Source organism: Vulpes vulpes, chromosome 2 (genome assembly GCF_048418805.1).
Source record: "Vulpes vulpes isolate BD-2025 chromosome 2, VulVul3, whole genome shotgun sequence".
Classification (NCBI taxonomy): Eukaryota; Metazoa; Chordata; class Mammalia; order Carnivora; family Canidae; genus Vulpes; species Vulpes vulpes.
This window is the reverse complement of record NC_132781.1, coordinates 34,511,843-34,529,667: the sequence shown is the minus strand read 5'-3', so window position 1 is coordinate 34,529,667 and position 17,825 is coordinate 34,511,843. Positions and strand designations below refer to the sequence as shown.

Below are 17,825 nucleotides of genomic sequence, written 5' to 3'. Positions count from 1 at the left end.
TAGCTAAAAATGCAAAAGGCTTATGGGACAGAATATAAATGTTATCAGAATAACATAGTAAAGGGAGACCCAAAGAGCTTACCACCTAAAGTATGTCACAAAGGCAAACCATAAAATGGGGGAAGATATCTGTAGCACATATAACTAATATAAGATTAATAGCAAGAACGTGCAAAGAATTGGGGGAAAAAAGGAAAAGAAAAATGGAATAAAGGATATCTTTTTATATAGAGGAAATCTAAATGTTCAATGACATTTTAAATGATGCTTGATCTTGCTACAAATCTCGAAAACATGAATTAAGACAGTAAGATGCCATTCAGCACATAGAAAATTAGCCAAATTAAAAGTCTTGTAATACCAAACACTGAAGAAAAAACTATTCTCATACACTGCTGGTCGATGAGGGTTTAAACTGGTATAGGTGGAAAGCCAACTCGGCAACAACCCTTAATACTGAATATGGACATACCAATGGCCCAGCAATTCCACTTTTAGATTATTACCTAGGGAAATCTTACAAATACACGAAGAAATGTGTACAAAAAAGTTCATGGCTATATCCTATGTAACCAGAAAAAAAATGAAAAATACCCCAACATGTCCATCTTTTAAAAAGTAAATAAACTATGTATGTTCATAACAAAGAAATACTATAGAGCAATCAAAATGAATTGACTGAGGTACGTGTATAAAAACATTTATAGAAAGGATATAAATACTAAATTTAGGACAGAGGAAAGAAAAACGGAGGAAGAAAAATAGTACACAGAAGTTCTAATTATATGCAAAATCCTTAAGTTGGTTGATAGATAAACGATATTATTTTCTCCACTTTTTTCTGTGACTAATATTTCACAATAAATAGGTTTCCTGAGGAAAAAAAAACACAGTAAAAAAGCTATGAAAAACTAATATTTAAAGGATTATTATAAATCCTACTCCAAAACTAATCTGGAGTTCTAGTATCAAGAACTTACATCATTTCTACTCTTAAATTATAAGTAGTGACTATTAAAAAAATACATACTCTGTAACTGAAGTTACACTTTCCTGTCCAAAAGGTCCAACTGGATCATCCTTGAATTTATCACTTGGAAGCTGAGGTGGTAAAAACTCTACATCTTTTTTCTTTGGGACTTTGTAATACTTCCAGGCTATATTAGCTTCATCTTCTTCCAAGTTTACTGCTGTACCAACATATACTGTAGGTTCTACAGCTTCCTGGAATTGAGCTGGAAAAGACTGGGATAAACTGTCTATCCTATCTTCCATTGGTTTAGAAGGAACCAGGGGATCTGGTGTTGGCATTTGATAAAAATGTTGACTTTGAGGAGTTGAAGGTGTTTTAGTCACTCCTTCATCAACCACGTCACATGGGTGAGGACTAAGTGGGGGTGGTTGAGGTGAATTTGCCATTTCGGTGCCATGCATCTGAGGAGTCTTTGCTACATCATTAGTTCGGATGTTTGAAAATCTCACTTGACTGTCTGGGGCGGATATCACAAGTCTTTGGCTAGCTGAATCTGTATCCATGCCAACATCATCACTAACAGATACACGATGGTGAAAAGGAGTCAAGGGGCGTTTCTGTGGTTTTTCACTCTTTTCTTGTTTTTCATTGGTCTTGTGCTTAGGAAGTACTTGTTGTTGCTGACTTAAAGATGGTGCCTGTCCTTGTTGTCCAGGATTTCTTGGTTTGAGACTTTTGTGCCTGAAAAATTAAAAGAAAAGGTTTAATGTTCACAGTATCATTATTATATCAAAGCACACAATTCACTTAGACATTTCATGTGTTTTTTTAATGTAGTTTGAATTTACATGGAAAAAAATACTTTGTTCAGTAACCTAAAATGAAGAATTGCAAAAAGATTCGTAAAAGCCAATTCTCTTCTGCTCATTTAGTAGCTATGTGATCAGATAACCAAGATGGCTTACCTTAAGTAACCTAAATATTTTAGTATCTGAATAAATACAGAGATAAAATTCTCTCTATTTTAAGATAAAGTAGAGAAAGAGCTGAAATTCATTCATTTATGAATATACCTATTTCAGAATAATTGTTATAAATAAAAGGCTTGGCTGAGCTCAATAAACATCTACAATTTTATAGCAACCAGCTAGAAAACTTACCCTACAAAGAAAAAGTTAAATCATTCTGGATAGCATTTCAACTGACTGATGGGCCCTACACAGTCAGTACCTTCCTTCTCCTAAGGCTTACCATTACAAAGAATCAGCTAACTGGAAAAGCAAAGGAAAATGCCTGAAAGAATCATGTTCCTCATAATGTGAAGCAAATTTGAAACCAAAAAACTTAAAATTATACACCTAAAAACCTAGTAATTTTTGTTCAGAGTTTAAGATTTCTTTAAGTGTAGTAAAAATACTGTGCACCTTGAAATAAACTGAACTGACAGTGATGTATATAACATTTTTTTAAACTAAGAAACTAGGCGGGATCCCTGGGTGGCGCAGCGGTTTAGCGCCTGCCTTTGGCTCAGGGCACGATCCTGGAGACCCGGGATCGAATCCCACGTCGGGCTCCCGGTGCATGGAGCCTGCTTCTCCCTCTGCCTATGTCTCTGCCTCTCTCTCTCTCTCTCTGTGTGTGTGTGTGACTATCATAAATAAATAAAAAAATTAAAAAAAAAATAAACTAAGAAACTAGGCAAAAAAAAATGTAGAGAAATACGAAGTTGAAGGATTCAGTATTCATTACATTTTTTTTTAAGTTTTCTTTTAAAATTTACTTTATTAATGGTCTTGTTATATAAGAGATAACCACAAAGAGTATGATAAAGCAATTGTATGTACTTCTTTGAAGAACCCTGTCTACTCAGGAAACATGCTGAACATCCTTCTGTACAGAGTCTCAGACGTATGTACAGGGTGGGGGGGGAAGCATGAAAGTTATCAAAGAAAACTGGAATTATCTCAAAAAGACACAGGAAAAAAAAAAAAAAAAAAGACACAGGAAATATCCACCATTAACCTGATAACAAAAATCAAAGATATTATAAGAAAAGGAAATCATAGAACAATATCCCTCAAGAATACAGATATAAAATATCAGCAATCCAATAATATATAAAAGGATAATACATCATGACTAAATGAGAGTTGTACCGGGAATGTACGGCATAACATTCAATAGAAATCAATATTATTTACCACAGTAATATAATAAAACCATATAATTATCTCAAGTAAAAAAAAAAATTCTCTCCTTAAGTACAGAAAAACATCTGGCAAAATTAAACAGATAATTCATTGTAAAAAAGACTCAAAATGCAAGGACTAAAACTTAATCTGATAAAGGACATCTATGAAAAACTACAGCTAATATCCTATTTAATGATAACAGACTGAATAATTCATCCCTAAAACTGGGAACAAAGCAAAAATATTAAGTCAACATTTATATTCAATAATTTTTTGAAAGTTTTTTTTAAATTTATTTGAGAGAGAATGAGTGGCAATGGGAGTGGGAGTAGGACAGAATCTGAAGTAGAGCCCACACCGTGCACAGAGCCCAATACAAGACTTGATCCCATGACCTCAAGATCACCACCTGATGAGCTGAAACAAAGAGTCGGATGTTTAACTGACTAAGCCGCCCAAGCACCCCTTTATTCAAACTTTTAGCCAATGTAATAAGAAAAAGAGATCAGAGGTTTCAAAGAAAGAAGAAAAATTGTCTTTTTTTTTTTTTTAAGATTTATTTATTTATTCATAGAGAGAGAGAGGCAGAGACACAGGCAGAGGAAGAAGCAGGCTCCATGCAGGGAGCCCGACGCGGGACTCAATCCCGGGTCTCCAGGATCACACCGTGGGTTGCAGGCAGCACACTAAACCGCTGCGCCACCAGGGCTGCCCAAAAAACTGTTTTTAATCATTGTAAACTTTAAATGAGGGGTCAGGCTCATCACCTCAATCTCAACCAATTATTAAAAGTGGAACAATCTAACCAATTATTAAAAGTGGAACAATCTGACCTGTGTTTTCTGATGTATCATAATACAAAGCAACACAGCCCCACTCATGAAGTAGTCTCATCAAAAAAATTGAACCTGAGGGGCACCTCAGTGGTTCAGATGGTTAAACGTCCGACTCTTGATTTCAGCTCAGGTAATGATCTCAGGGTCCTGAGATCAAGCCTAGTGTCTGGCTCTGCATGTTGGGTGTGGAGCCAGCTTAAGATTCTCTCTCTCCCTCTGCTCCCACCTACAGCTCACACATGTGTGTGCTCTCTCAAAAATGACAAAAATAAAATTTTAAAAATTGAATGTGAATGCATTAAGCCTCTAGATAGTACTGTCCAACAAAATTTTCTGTAATGACAGAAATGTTCTGTAAGTGGCTACTTACTTAAGACATGATATGTGTTAGTTCAACTGAGAAACTGAATTTTTAAGTGTATTTAAATCCAAATACTTGGCAGCCCGGGTGGCTCAGCGGTTTAGTGCTGCTTTCAGCCCAGGGCCTGATCATGGAGACCTGGGATGGAGTCCCACGTCAGGCTCCCTGCATGGAGCCTGAGTCTCCCTCTGCCTGTGTCTGTGCCTCTCTCTCTCTCTCTCTCTCTCTCTCTCTGTGTCTCATGAATAAGTAATTTTTCTAAAGTTTTTTTTAAATTTATTTGAGAGAGAATGAGTGGCAGTGGGAGTGGGAGTAGGAGAGAGAACTTTAAATAAATAAAAACTTTAAATAAATCCAAATACTTTAGCCACTGGTGATTAACATAGCTGGAACTGGACAGCACAGCTCTAGAACTAACTTCCTTTACAGAAACGTAAAGGATAAAGGAAGAAATTAAATGACACTAAAAGAACAAGTTATAATATATGACAAATTGAGAAACCCAGAATGTGGAACATTCCACAGGACAACTGACGTAGTTTCTCCCACTGAGGCAATGTCATAAAAATGGAGTAGGCAATTACAAGAGAGAGAAGACTTAATAATCATATGTATAGCCCTTGTCCAGATCCTTGTCAAGCCAACCAACTACAAAAAGACATTTTTATGAGACAAATCTGTAGAGGGGAGGAGATGACACTAAGAAAATATTCTTCTTCTTCCTAGGTGTGATAATGGAATCATAGTTATGTAAGAAAATAATAAAATATTAATAATTAACAAAATTAAAATATTCAAGTTGCATACTGAAGGACTGAAATGATATTTAAGACTTGCTTTAGGGACGCCTGGGTGGCTGAGTGGTTGAGCATCTGCCTTCGGCTCAGGACATGATCCTGGAGTCCCAGGATCGAGTCCCACCTTGGGCTCCCTGCATGGAACCTGCTTCTCCCTCTGCCTATGTCTTTGTGTCTCCTGTGAATAAATAAAATCTTTAAAAAAAAAAAAAAAAGACTTGCTTTAAAAATCTTCAGCGATGGGATGCCTGGGTAGCTTAGTGGTTGAGCATCTGCCTTTGGCTCAGGGCCTAATCCTGGGGTCCTGGGATCGAGTCCCACATTAGGCTTCCTGCATGAAGCCTACTCCCTCCCTCTGCCTATGTATCTCTCTCTCTCTCATGAATAAATAAAATTTTAAAATAAAATAAAAATCTTCAGGAAGAGTGCAGCATAGGGAACACCCTAATAAAATGTTAAATCTTCATAGTATTATGGAGTAGTATAAACTTAAAAATAGAATGGGGTCTATACACACTAACATAAAAAAACACTCATGATTACTGTTTATCAAAATAAGCAAGTTGCAGAACAGTATACATAACATGATTCCATTTGTATGAAAGAAAGCAGGCAGATCTAAATACATATATTAGAGAGGGAATTCAGTTTTTAATTTTATTTCATGTGCATTATTTGAATTATTCAAATAGCATTCATAAACTTTTAATAAAAAAATTTGATTAAAAAACAAGTAGTATATTCCAATATAGGAATAATCTCTTCTCTGATCATCCTGTCTTTGAATATTTTCAATAACAAGGCTCACATTACCTTATAATACTCACTGTTAAACAGCCCTAGTTGTTAAAAAATAAATTTTAAATTTTTAAAAATTTTAAATAATCTATCCCCAATATGGGGGCTCAAACTAACAACCCTGAGATCAAGAGTCCCACACTCCTCAAACTCAGCCAACCATGCACCCTGTTAAAAAATAATTTATATTGGGACACCTGGGTGGCTCAGCAGTTGAGCGTCTGCCTTTGGCTCAGGTCATGATCCGAGTCCCAGGATCAAGTCCCACATCAGGCTTCCTGCATGGAGTCTGCTTCTCCTTCTGCCTATGTCTCTGCCTCTCTCTGTCTCTCATGAATAAATAAACACAATCTTTTTTTTTTTTTAATTTTTTATTTATTTATGATAGTCACAGAGAGAGAGAGAGAGGCAGAGACACAGGCGGAGGGAGAAGCAGGCTCCATGCACCGAGAGCCTGATGTGGGATTCGATCCCGGGTCTCCAAGATCGCGCCCTGGGCCAAAGGCAGGCGCCAAACCGCTGCGCCACCCAGGGATCCCCAATAAACACAATCTTTAAAAAATAATAATTTATGTTGAAGAGAAACTTCCCTTTTCTGTATCTTCCAGTCATTAGTCGTAGTTCTATTTCTAAAGTTGTGCTGTCAAAAGAAAGAAAAGAAAAGAAAAGAAAAGAAAAGAAAAGAAAAGAAAAAAGAAAAAAGAAAAAAGAAAAGAAAAAAGAAAAGAAAAGAAGAAAAGAGAAGAAAAGAGAAGAAGAGAAGAGAAGAGAAGAGAAGAGAAGAAAGGAAAGGAAAAGAAAAGAAAAGAAAAGAAAAGAAAAGAAAAGAAAAGAAAAGAAAAGAAAAGAAAAGAAAAGAAAAGAAAAGTTGTGCTGTCCAACAACAGTATCCAGAGTCGTATGTGGCTACTGAAAACTCAAAATATGGGTAGTCCAAATTGAGATGTGCTACAAGTATAAAACATACACCAGATTTTGAAGACATGAAACAAAGGGCCCCAAGCCCTACTTTATACTGATAGGTCAAAATAATAATTTTAGATGAATCAAAGTCAATAAAACATTCAAATTTTTACAAATATTTAGTAAGAGAGGAAGTCTAGATGAAGCAAATGTAGTAATATAGATGGCTGCTATCTAAGAATGCACTATCCAACTTTCTTTTCTGTATGTCTGAAATTTTTCACAACAAGGTAGAACTGAAACGTAAAAAAATAGTAACACAGAAAATAATTGGAGCAAAATTAAAGTGTCCAAAGGCCCTTGTCTATTCCATAAAGAAAACAAAGACATAAAGATTACCTTTAGACTTTACAGAAAACAAATGCATCAATGTTTGATTCAATTTACAAAAGAATCAAGAGTATGTAAGTTCTAGGCTAAAGAAGTAAAAAAGGACAATAGTCAACAATAACAGCAGGCAAGGGGAAGGAAAGCAAAGAAAAAAACAGGGAAAAACAGAAAGTAGGAATAAGTAGATATCATGACAGTTTTTATTCATTTAATTCAAACATTTTAGCATCTACTAAAGAAGTCCTCAAAGTATGGCCCATAGACTCTTTCAGGGGTTGTATAGGGCTCAAACCATTATCATAATAGCATCAAGACATTATTTGTCCTTTTCATTATGTTGGTATTTATAATGATGTTACAAAAGCAAAGAATAGTAAAGTTGCTAGTAACAAAACATGAATTAAGGCAGTGGTACTATTAGTAGTATACTATGTTATCACTACACACTCAATTTTTTTTTAAAGCCAGTTTCACTTAAGAATATCCTTCAAAAGACACTAAAAGTGAGTAATTTTTATTTAATTTCAGTCTTTGCATATATATTCTATATAAAGAATTAGGAAAAGCATCTAGCTGACTCAGCTGGTAGAGCATGCGACTTGATCTTGGGGCCATGAGTTCAAGCCTCACTTTGTGTGTAGAGTTTATTTAAAAAACAAAAACATCCTTTAAAAAAAAGAAACAGGAAATACACATAAAGCATTTCTGCCACAAATAAAAACAATGGCTGATTTACAGGAAAGTCCTTATTGAGTTGCAAGCTAAACTAGCCATATTTTTATAGAACACTATCTTCATTTAAAAAATTAATTTGTCACTTTAAGGAAGAACAAATAATTAAATATAAGCTTTTAAGCAAGAATTAAAATTTGGAAACTATCTGCAACAATAAGGTTCACAACTTCCCAATATTAAAAAGATTTTTCTGATGAGATCATCAGTGATATTAATGAATGCACTTTTTATACCACATAACAAAATGTGTCAACATTCAAAGGATCCACATAATGCAGGGACTTTGTATTTTCCAAATGATGAATGATGTTATAAAATCATGCATAAGTAAAAGATCCATTTAGTTATTATGAAGTACAAGAATTTGATTAACATGATTTCAGATCACACATTAAGACTTTTTAAAGATTTTATTTATTTATTCATGAGAGACACACAGAGAGAGAGGCAGAGACACAGACAGAGGGAGAAGCAGGCTCTCTGCAACGGCCCAATATGGGACTCGATCCCGGATCCTGGGATCATTCCCTGAGCTGAAGAGGCACCACCCCGGTGTCCCCCATTAAGACTTTAGATTACACTTTATTTATTTTTTTAAATTTATTTAAGATAGTCACACACACACACAGAGAGAGAGAGAGAGAGAGAGAGAGGCGCAGAGACACAGGCAGAGGGAGAAACAGGCTCCATGCACCAGGAACCCGACGTGGGACTCGATCCCGGGTCTCCAGGATCGTGCCCTGGGCCAAAGGCAGGTGCCAAACCGCTGCGCCACCCAGGGATCCCTAGATTACACTTTAAGACACTACCATTTGTCAAATTTTGGTGTAGTATCAAAGTATATTCACAATTACCTGAAAAAGGTATTTAAAATACTCTGCCCCTTTCCCAACTGCATAGCTATAGCTATGTGAGGCTGGATTTTCTTTACATACTTCAACTAAGACAATATACACAAGACTGGTTGCAGAAACAGATGAGGATCCAGATATTTGCTATTAAGCTCAACCACTGAAGAGAGTTGCAAAACTCTACGACAATGGCACCCTTCTAATTTTTATTTACTTTGGAAAATATAGGTGATTTCTATTAAAGTATTTTATTCATGTTGGTATGTACTGAGTGAGTTTATTGGTATTTTTTAATAAATTAAACAACTTTCAAATTCCACTAAAATAGACATAAATAGATGTAACTAACCCACACAAATAAAAGCACCTTGGGGTACTCAATAATTTTTAAGAGTGTAAGACCAAATTTTTAAGAGTGATGAGACCAAAAGTTAAGACTTAAGTTATGCAAGGCACTAAGGAGAGATAATATCTCCAATGATCTAAGGGAAACTATTAGGTTATATTCCAAGTATATAAGGGATATGAAAAGTACACAGCCATAGATTCATTTACCCTTTTATAAGGGTAACAAACTATTAATTTAGGACATATACTAATAGCAGTGTCTCTCTAAAATTTCATTAACATTTAAAAAAAGCCCTTTTTGTCTATATGGACACTTTCCTTAAAGCTAGTCTCCTTTAGGGGTGCCCTGGGTGGCTCAGTTGGTTGAGCATCCAACTTTTGGTTTTAGCTCAGGTCATGATCTTGAGGTTGTGAGATCAAGCCGCGGGGCTTCCCATTCAACGAGGTAGTCTGCTCAAGATTCTCTCTTTCCCTCTTCTCCCTGACCCCATACCTCGCTGTCTAAAAATAAATACATCTTAAAAAAATAAAAAGCTAGTCTTCTTTAAGATAAAGCAACTGAATTTCATAATAGAACTCAACCAATTTGGAGTATTGTCCTAAAAAAAGAAGTTGTGTTCTTATTTTTTTATTTTTTCATTTATTTATGATAGTCATACAGAGAGAGAGAGAGAGAGAGAGAGGCAGAGACACAGGCAGAGGGAGAAGCAGGCTCCATGCACCGGGAGCCCGATGTGGGATTCGATCCCGGGTCTCCAGGATCGCGCCCTGGGCCAAAGGCAGGCGCCAAACCGCTGCGCCACCCAGGGATCCCAGAAGTTGTGTTCTTAAAGTAAAATCCAACAGAATGATCCCCTTAGATTTTTTTCCCTACTGATTAAAGTTCCTAATATCTTAGTGTTAACATTTGATATTTATTGTATCACTTTCTGTTTAGCTTGCTAAGTGCTAATTTTCTTAAGAACACTATCAGACTAAAGCTTAATTTCAATACATGCAATATTAATCTTATTAATAACTAAAAAATGCCAATTAAAACAATTTTAGTCTTTTCACTTACTCTAATAGCAAAAAGATAATTTTGAGGACTGTTCTCAGATCAGTTAAAGCACCAAAACACCCAGCACTCCCATATTTAGAAAGTGGGAGTAAAATAGGATCTTTTTGAATTCAGAAGTATTTAAACAGCCCCCTCTCCCACAATTCTGTACCACATCACCCACCTAATTATTTTCTTTCCTAGCACTCATCACTCTCAATATCTAAAAAGATTAAAAATAAATTAATTTAAAAGATTAAAAATTCTTTAAAATAATTATCTACCCCACTAGTGTACAGGGTTCATAACAGCAGGAGCCTTATTCACTAGTGTATTGGAGCCTAGGACATCATAGAATAAGTGTTCCAAAAATCTAATAAATAATTGATAGTCATAAACGTGTTATTTTTTTAAAAAGTAAACACAAAAAACTTCTGGAAACAACCTATTTGTCCATCAAACCCAGAATGATTAAATATACTACGGTACTTCCATTTAGTAGAGTAACAAGAAGTTTTTAAAAATAATATCATAGAAAAACTGTGGAAAGATAATAATTGACAAGTAGTCAATTCTAGGGAAAGGTAGTAGCATTTGAAAAGAGACTGACAGTGGTCAAGGGTAACTTCAGCTCTATTTGTATAATCTAAATTTCTTCAAATCATAACATTATATATTCATGCAGATTGCTTATATAACTATGTAATATTTTTCAAATCGATTTCCACAAGAAATTAACACAAAATAGTTAGGGTCCAGCCCTGTCTCACACAGAGGAAATCTACTATAGAGAATCCACTACAAAAAAAAAAAAAAAAAACCACACAGGAAAGTGAGGCAACTTACAGACTACTAATAATGACTTCTAGAACTAAAAGGACAGTTAAGATGAAATAGTATCACCATCAATGAAGCTTGGGATGGTGTTAGAACCATCCTGAGAAGTGTTTAGTTAGAATCATAGTGGGACCACAGAAGAAGGGGCCACGAATGAGACGCAGAACTGCTGATGGAATTAGCTCAAAAAAGGGGTGGGGAAATGCCCTGGCTTCTTTCCTCATCTCATTAACCAATCTTCTATTATTGCCTCCCAGAGCCAAACCAGATAGCAAGTGGGACTAGACAGATCACCATGTTGTATACTTTAAACTTACATAATGCTATTTATTAGTTATATCTCAATAAAGCTGGAGGAGGAAAAACACAACAAACACATGTAGAAAGGAAAGCAAAGGAACCTAGGAAACGTAATCCTCTGCAATACAGAACAGAATAGGGAAAAAAGCAGGGATAGATATGATAGCAAATTGGCTGACTAGCACAGTCAAGTTATCAATATGTGCTCTACTTCCTATCTTCTATGGCAGCAAGATAATACTCACACATGGTGGCTCAACATCTATTTTAAGCCTCATGTAAGAATTAAATAAGAGAACCTAATTTGAGGGAAGTGGAAAAGGAATTAGAAGTACAAAATGCAATAGTGGGGCAGAAAACGTAAATGATTATAAACATATTTGCTAGAGGAGCAAATCTACCAAAATAAGTCACACAGAGAGATTATACAAAATTTCATGATATCAAATTTCTCTATATCTGGGAGGAATTTCTGGAAATATGAGATACAGTAAATTTTGAAAAATAAAAGTTCAGCTTAGAAACCAAGAATTTAAACTTAAATTTGTTTACCAATCCATATGCATTTTGAGGTCTTCCTCTGAACCATTTTTTAAAGTTTTTATTTATTAATTTAATTAATTAATTTATCTATCAGAGAGAGAGAGAGAGAGAGAAAGCAAGCACAAGCAGGAGGAGTGGCAGGCAAAGGGAGAGGCAGGCTCCCCACTAAGCAGGGAGCCAGATGTCGGACTCAATCCCAGAACCCTGGGATCATGACCTGAGCCAAAGGCAGACACTTGACCATCTAAGCCACCGAGGCATCCCCTCTAAAACCATTTTAAACAAATAAACTCGAAACTGCTAAAAGAATAAATCAAGATTCTAGGTTAGGAACTAAAAAAGAGCTACTTGATAAAAATGCCAATATATGGAAAGAAAAGCCTAATTTCATTTAAGCATTCTACTGGTCTTAAGACTAGGAACTGGAAAACTTCTGTAAAGGACAAGATGGTAAATACTTTAGGCTCTGGAGGCCATATAGTCTGTGTCCCAACTACTCAACTCTGTGAAAGCAGCCATAGTTGACATGTAAATAAACAGATGTGGCTCTGTTCCAATAAATCTTTATGGACATTAAAATTTGAATTTCATGTAAGTTTCACATGTCACAGAATACTCTTCTTCAATTTTTTCTAATTAAAAATTTAAGTCATTTTCATCTCCAGGCCATATGAAAATAGGCAGTGAGCCAAATTTGGCCAATGGATCATAGCTACTGATCTCTGGTCTCAGACAAATAATATCATGGAGTTCCACATTTCAAAATAAGGTTTGGGTCCCTCCCCCACCAACCCCAGCCCGAGTACCTATGATGTTTAACTATTTTCAACTATTAAACAAGAGCTAATCTATCCAAATTTTTATTCCAATCTGTCAGCAACAGAGACAAGTTTTTAACACAGTTATCAGACTTTAAAAAAATTATACAGTCTCTAATCCAAAGAATCTATGTAAGTACACTTAACCTATGGAAAAACAAACCGAACACTTGAGAGTCCGTCACTGAATTCAATCAAACTAAGCCAATGTAAAAAAAAAAACAAAAACAAAACCTTGCCCTAACACACAAGCACTCCATTCTTGCACTCTAACACACTTTCACTCACATCTGTGACAAAAGAGTAGCCAACTATTAGCTCATAACTTCTCTTATGGGATGTCAGTGCCATTACTTGTTTACAAGATTGCAAAAGTGTATGATTTAATAACCTCTAGGCAATATAATCTGAATGCCTCTAATAACCAATCTCTGATAACCAAGTCTCCAATATAGAAATACAACTGCTGAAAGAATTCCAAGTTCATCCATTATACCAATCTTTTAAGTAATTCAGTCTGTTAGAAAGCTTGTATTTTTACAGTGCAGCTTCAATCTATTGTAGGATCATACTTTCTGAATCTTATTTCAGTATTTCACATACAGTTTGCCCAGGATGTTATAATAAGAAATTGCTGCACAAAACCTAATACCATATTTACTCTAAAAAGGACTGCAGAGGGGCACCTGGGTGGCTCAGTGGTTGAGCATCTGCCTTTAGCTCAGGTTGTGATCCCGGGGTCCTGGGATTGAGTCCCCATCAGGCTCCACACAGGGAGCCTGCTTCTCCCTCTGCCTATGCCTCTGCCCCTTTCTCTGGGTCTCTGAGTAAATAAATAAAATCCTAAAAAAAAAAAAAAAAAAAAAAAAGACTGTAGAAATTTTCATCTAGCGTATTACATATATCACCTTTTCTAGGAGAAATTTCTCAGGCACAGTCCCATCTATGAACTCTTTTCCTTTGAAAAAAAACCCTCACACACTGTATTTAGGTAAGCTAGCTCAAAGTGAGCCATTAAGTATTCAACAGCATAAGAAGCTACCACACACACACACAGACATCAATCAACTGGGAAAAAACAAACAAACAAACAAAACTACCTCAAACAGCTGCAATTTGTTCTTTGTGTGGCTTCAACAAAATCCCAGGATGCTACTTTATCAGGTATCTCTTCTTCAGATAGACCACCTGATGATGCTGAATATTTCCTCCTAAGATTTGAAATCATAAAATTCTTTAGAATTTATAAGGTGTTCTACAACTATGAATTAATCATTAAAACTGAAGTTTAAAAAAATCAGTTTTTAGAAGTCATACAAATGACTCTTTATACTTTAACTATCGCCTATGTACAAGTAACTACCAACATGCAATATTTTAAACCTGAAAACGAAAACACGTACTTGTTCTGTGCCCTGTTCATATTGCATTCTTGCCAAACTCTATCCACCACATGATTTGCTAATTTTCTGGGTATTTTCCCACCATGGTGGCTAGTACTATCAGAGCTGAAGCCATCAGATACTGAAGAAAATTTGACCCACTTCTGGGCAGACTGAGGATCAACTGAAAACAAACAAAAAAGAATAGGCTATAGGAGAATAAAAGTACATTTAAAGTAACATTATTTGGGCGTGGGATATGTTTTTATGTCTTTTGCTTGTTAATTACACAATGTACTCCACAGCTATCTGGTATCCATCCATACATTTTGAGGTAAAAAGCATGTTACTATATTTAAAATACAGAAAGCAAAAAATCCAAACAGATGATGTAAACTTGTTCATAGTGTTATAGTAATGCTGACTTCTTGATCTGGAGGATTAAAATATAGTTATATAGGAGAGTGTTCTCAAGTTTGGGAAATACACTGAGTACTTGGGTGTAATGGGGCATTATGTCTGTAGCATGTTCTCAAAATGGTTCAGAAAAAGACCAGTGATAATGAATGTATACATCTAAAGAGGGTGATGGAACAAATGGTTCCAACAGTTGGAAATCTGGATGAGGGAGTTCTTTGTATTGTATATGGAAACTGAAATTACTTCAAAATATTTCTTTTTAAAGTGCTGATATATTCAAAATAACAGATTTACAACTAGTGCTAGAAAAAATATTAATATAATACCTGTTTGGACTTCCTCAGGAGACGTAGGTGGTGTAAGAGTAACCGAAGACATAGCAGGATCTCTTGTGGAAGCAGGCACTTGGTGGACACCCAAGCAAGAAGCTGAACAGTGAGAGGATCCTACAGAGCTAGGAGTAGGAATGTCTGACTGAGGGACTAGAACAAAGCATGCTGGGTAGATCATTCGGACACCAGCTGAAAGGAAAAAATAATGGACAAGAAAATAAATTACCATTGTGATTATAGTGGGTTTAGTTTCACTCAAAAGTACTGTAATGAAAAAGTGCATATGATTATATTTATTTAAAGAAAATGAAAATATATTTAATGAGTTTTTAGAAATATATGCTCCTTTTGGCATAGGTTTTTCTGGAAGAAACCACGAGAAGCTGTTAATACCTTTAGTGGTTGCCTTCAGTAAGAGACTTAGAAGTAAGCGGCTTTCTCCTTTCATTTTTGGATTTTCTAACCAAGAGTGTGTATTACTTTTAAATCTTTATTTGTAAATTTGACAAACTATAGTGTGTATTGCTTTTTAAAAATTTTTAAGTATAACAAAGGTAAGCTGGGCACTAGAATTACAGACCATTTTCTGCTTCTTCTTTATAGGTCTCTTTTTATGAAAGCCTAATATATGTTTGTGTTTTGTTTCTGGTTTTGTCATAGCTACCCTAGTAGTAATGCATTTACTGAAATTCAACACTGGTATTTTTTTATTAAAAAAAAATAGCTGAATAAGGCTATTTTCATATATATATAAAACGTTGCTATATGATTCCATTAAATACTGTTGTAGATTCTAATCCTAATTATCTGCTCAATTATACATTCCCCATACTTCCCTCATCTAACATAGAGTATATGATGTATTCACTCCATTGTTAGGCTTGGCTGTGTGATCTGCATGTGAAATACACCAGACCCAACAGGAGCATTAATTTAAATGTGCTTGCAAGGTCAGTGCAGTCTCTTATTTTTGTCTTTTCCCTCAAAATTAGCAATGTTCCAAATACAGTTTACCTTATTAATCTGGGTCCCTGAATGAGAAGACACATAGAGAAGAGCCAATATAAAAAGAGCTGACCTAGGCAGAGCAGATCAAAGCCACAAGTTCTTTAGGTGCATTTTCTACCTTTTAGAAGTTATCAGAAGCAACAGTTTTACCAAATTTTAAAATACCACATAATACGATTGTCAACTTTCCAGCTTCCAAATGTTACTCATTCATAGTTATCTTCTCCCCACCTTTAGCATGCTTACCTCTAGATGAATATATTTCCTTGCCCCAATGACTTTGGCATCGCAAAGGGACTAGTTTGTCTAATAGAGTACAAGCAGATGTAATATACATCATATCCTAGCAGAAGCTTCAAATACACTTACATAGTCACACTCAGTCCTTATTATTCCTCTGTTCTTATAAGAACAGCATGTCCCAGATAGTGAGTACTCATTGAACCTACGTTGCAGAATGAGAAGATACAAGGAGCCAAACCACAACCAAGCTGCAGCCCTTAAGTAATGCGAGGAAAAAATAAAGAAATAAATGTTTAATGTTGAAAGCCTCTAAGGTATTAGAATTGTTTATTATTCAGCAAAATCTAATAAACACTCACATATTTTCCCCCTTAGAATTAATACTCAGAATCCATACCAACAAGAACTTCTACTGCAGCTAAAGAATCATCTTCCCAATCCATATCTTCCTGTTTTTCTTCAGACATCTCCTTTAAGCAAGATGAGATAGGATAGAATTGTTTCCATTCACCAATCAATTTTTTGGTAGCTGAATCAGACATCTTGAATGCTTGTCCTGTGAGAGTGCCATTTAGTCCAAATGGGCTTAAGATTACTAGAAACCCAGAAGAGACATCAAGTAAGTAATTAAAGACTGGTACACCAGATAGGAATACACTGAATAGTTTGACAAATAATTATGCAATCTAAAATGGAAAGGAAACCTCAGTCATTCCAGAGAAAAATCAATTTATCATACTTCATTACTGTGAAGATAAAGCACAATACTGAATTTATTATAAAATCTTAAAATTTTGAAAAATTTTGAAAAAAAAAAAAATCTTAAAATTTTGTCCACAAAAATCTCACATGGTTAGAACTTCAACACAAGTTGGAATTGTACAACTTCTCTTGATTTCCAGTAAGAAGCAATTTGAGGAAATACTGTGTGTGTGTGTGTGTGTGTGTGTGTGTGTAAATCTAAGTACTTTTACTATGTACCTCCATGTAAATTTTTAAAAAGCAAATACTAGGGTTAGAATTAAACAAGAACACACTGTCAGTCCTTAAAAACAAATCAGCAATCTTGTATAAATATCAAAGTCCCTGTGTACCAATGTTAAAAATGGCATTATTTATATGATCGGACACAAAAGATGACCCTGAAAACAGAAACATACATATATCTGCTAAATGCTATTTAAAAGAACACTTTAAAATATGCTGTTATTCATGTACAAAAATCTTCTAAAATAGTATTTGTATTACAAAACTTATTTCATGGAGTTAAAACTCTAATAGGGGAAAAGAAAATAAATTACATCAGAATCATCATTAGGTTAAAGATCAGGGGAAATCTCATTAATACTAAAATTTAAAATTACCAATTGCAATAACAGTTTTCTTGGAACAATAAGAGATCAAATATGTAAGCCAATAAAATAATCTACCTTGAAATGGGCTATTAGACTGTTGAGCAAGGGTGATATGCTCTTCACTAAGAAGGTATACAGGTTGATGTTGGTTAATTTCCACACTGGTACAAACATTGCTGTCTCCATGCAAGAAAAACGTGAAAGAGCAGGACAAGTGTTCACTAATAAAAGAGAAAAAAGTTCTATTTTAGTGATGATTAATAGCCAAAATATAAGTTAACTTGCTTTTATTAAGCAGTTATACTACAAAAATGCACATTTCTCTTTAACCCAGAAATTCTACTTCGTCATTTGAAGGGAAAAA

The 17,825-nt window shown here is 35.1% G+C and overlaps 1 protein-coding gene across 2 annotated transcripts in view; it reads right to left on the bottom strand.

Moving 5' to 3' along the window:
- MED13 (mediator complex subunit 13) overlaps positions 1 to 17,825 on the bottom strand; it is a 103,687-nt gene that overhangs the window by 54,694 nt on the left and 31,168 nt on the right. For both annotated transcript variants that reach the window (XM_072747627.1, XM_072747628.1), the window contains exons 4-9: positions 17,537 to 17,682; positions 16,504 to 16,701; positions 14,850 to 15,044; positions 14,125 to 14,287; positions 13,822 to 13,932; positions 1,031 to 1,714 (exon numbers count right to left, since the gene is read on the bottom strand). In XM_072747627.1, coding sequence (XP_072603728.1) covers positions 1,031 to 1,714; positions 13,822 to 13,932; positions 14,125 to 14,287; positions 14,850 to 15,044; positions 16,504 to 16,701; positions 17,537 to 17,682 — 1,497 coding nt within the window. The remainder of the gene's footprint in view (positions 1 to 1,030; positions 1,715 to 13,821; positions 13,933 to 14,124; positions 14,288 to 14,849; positions 15,045 to 16,503; positions 16,702 to 17,536; positions 17,683 to 17,825) is intronic.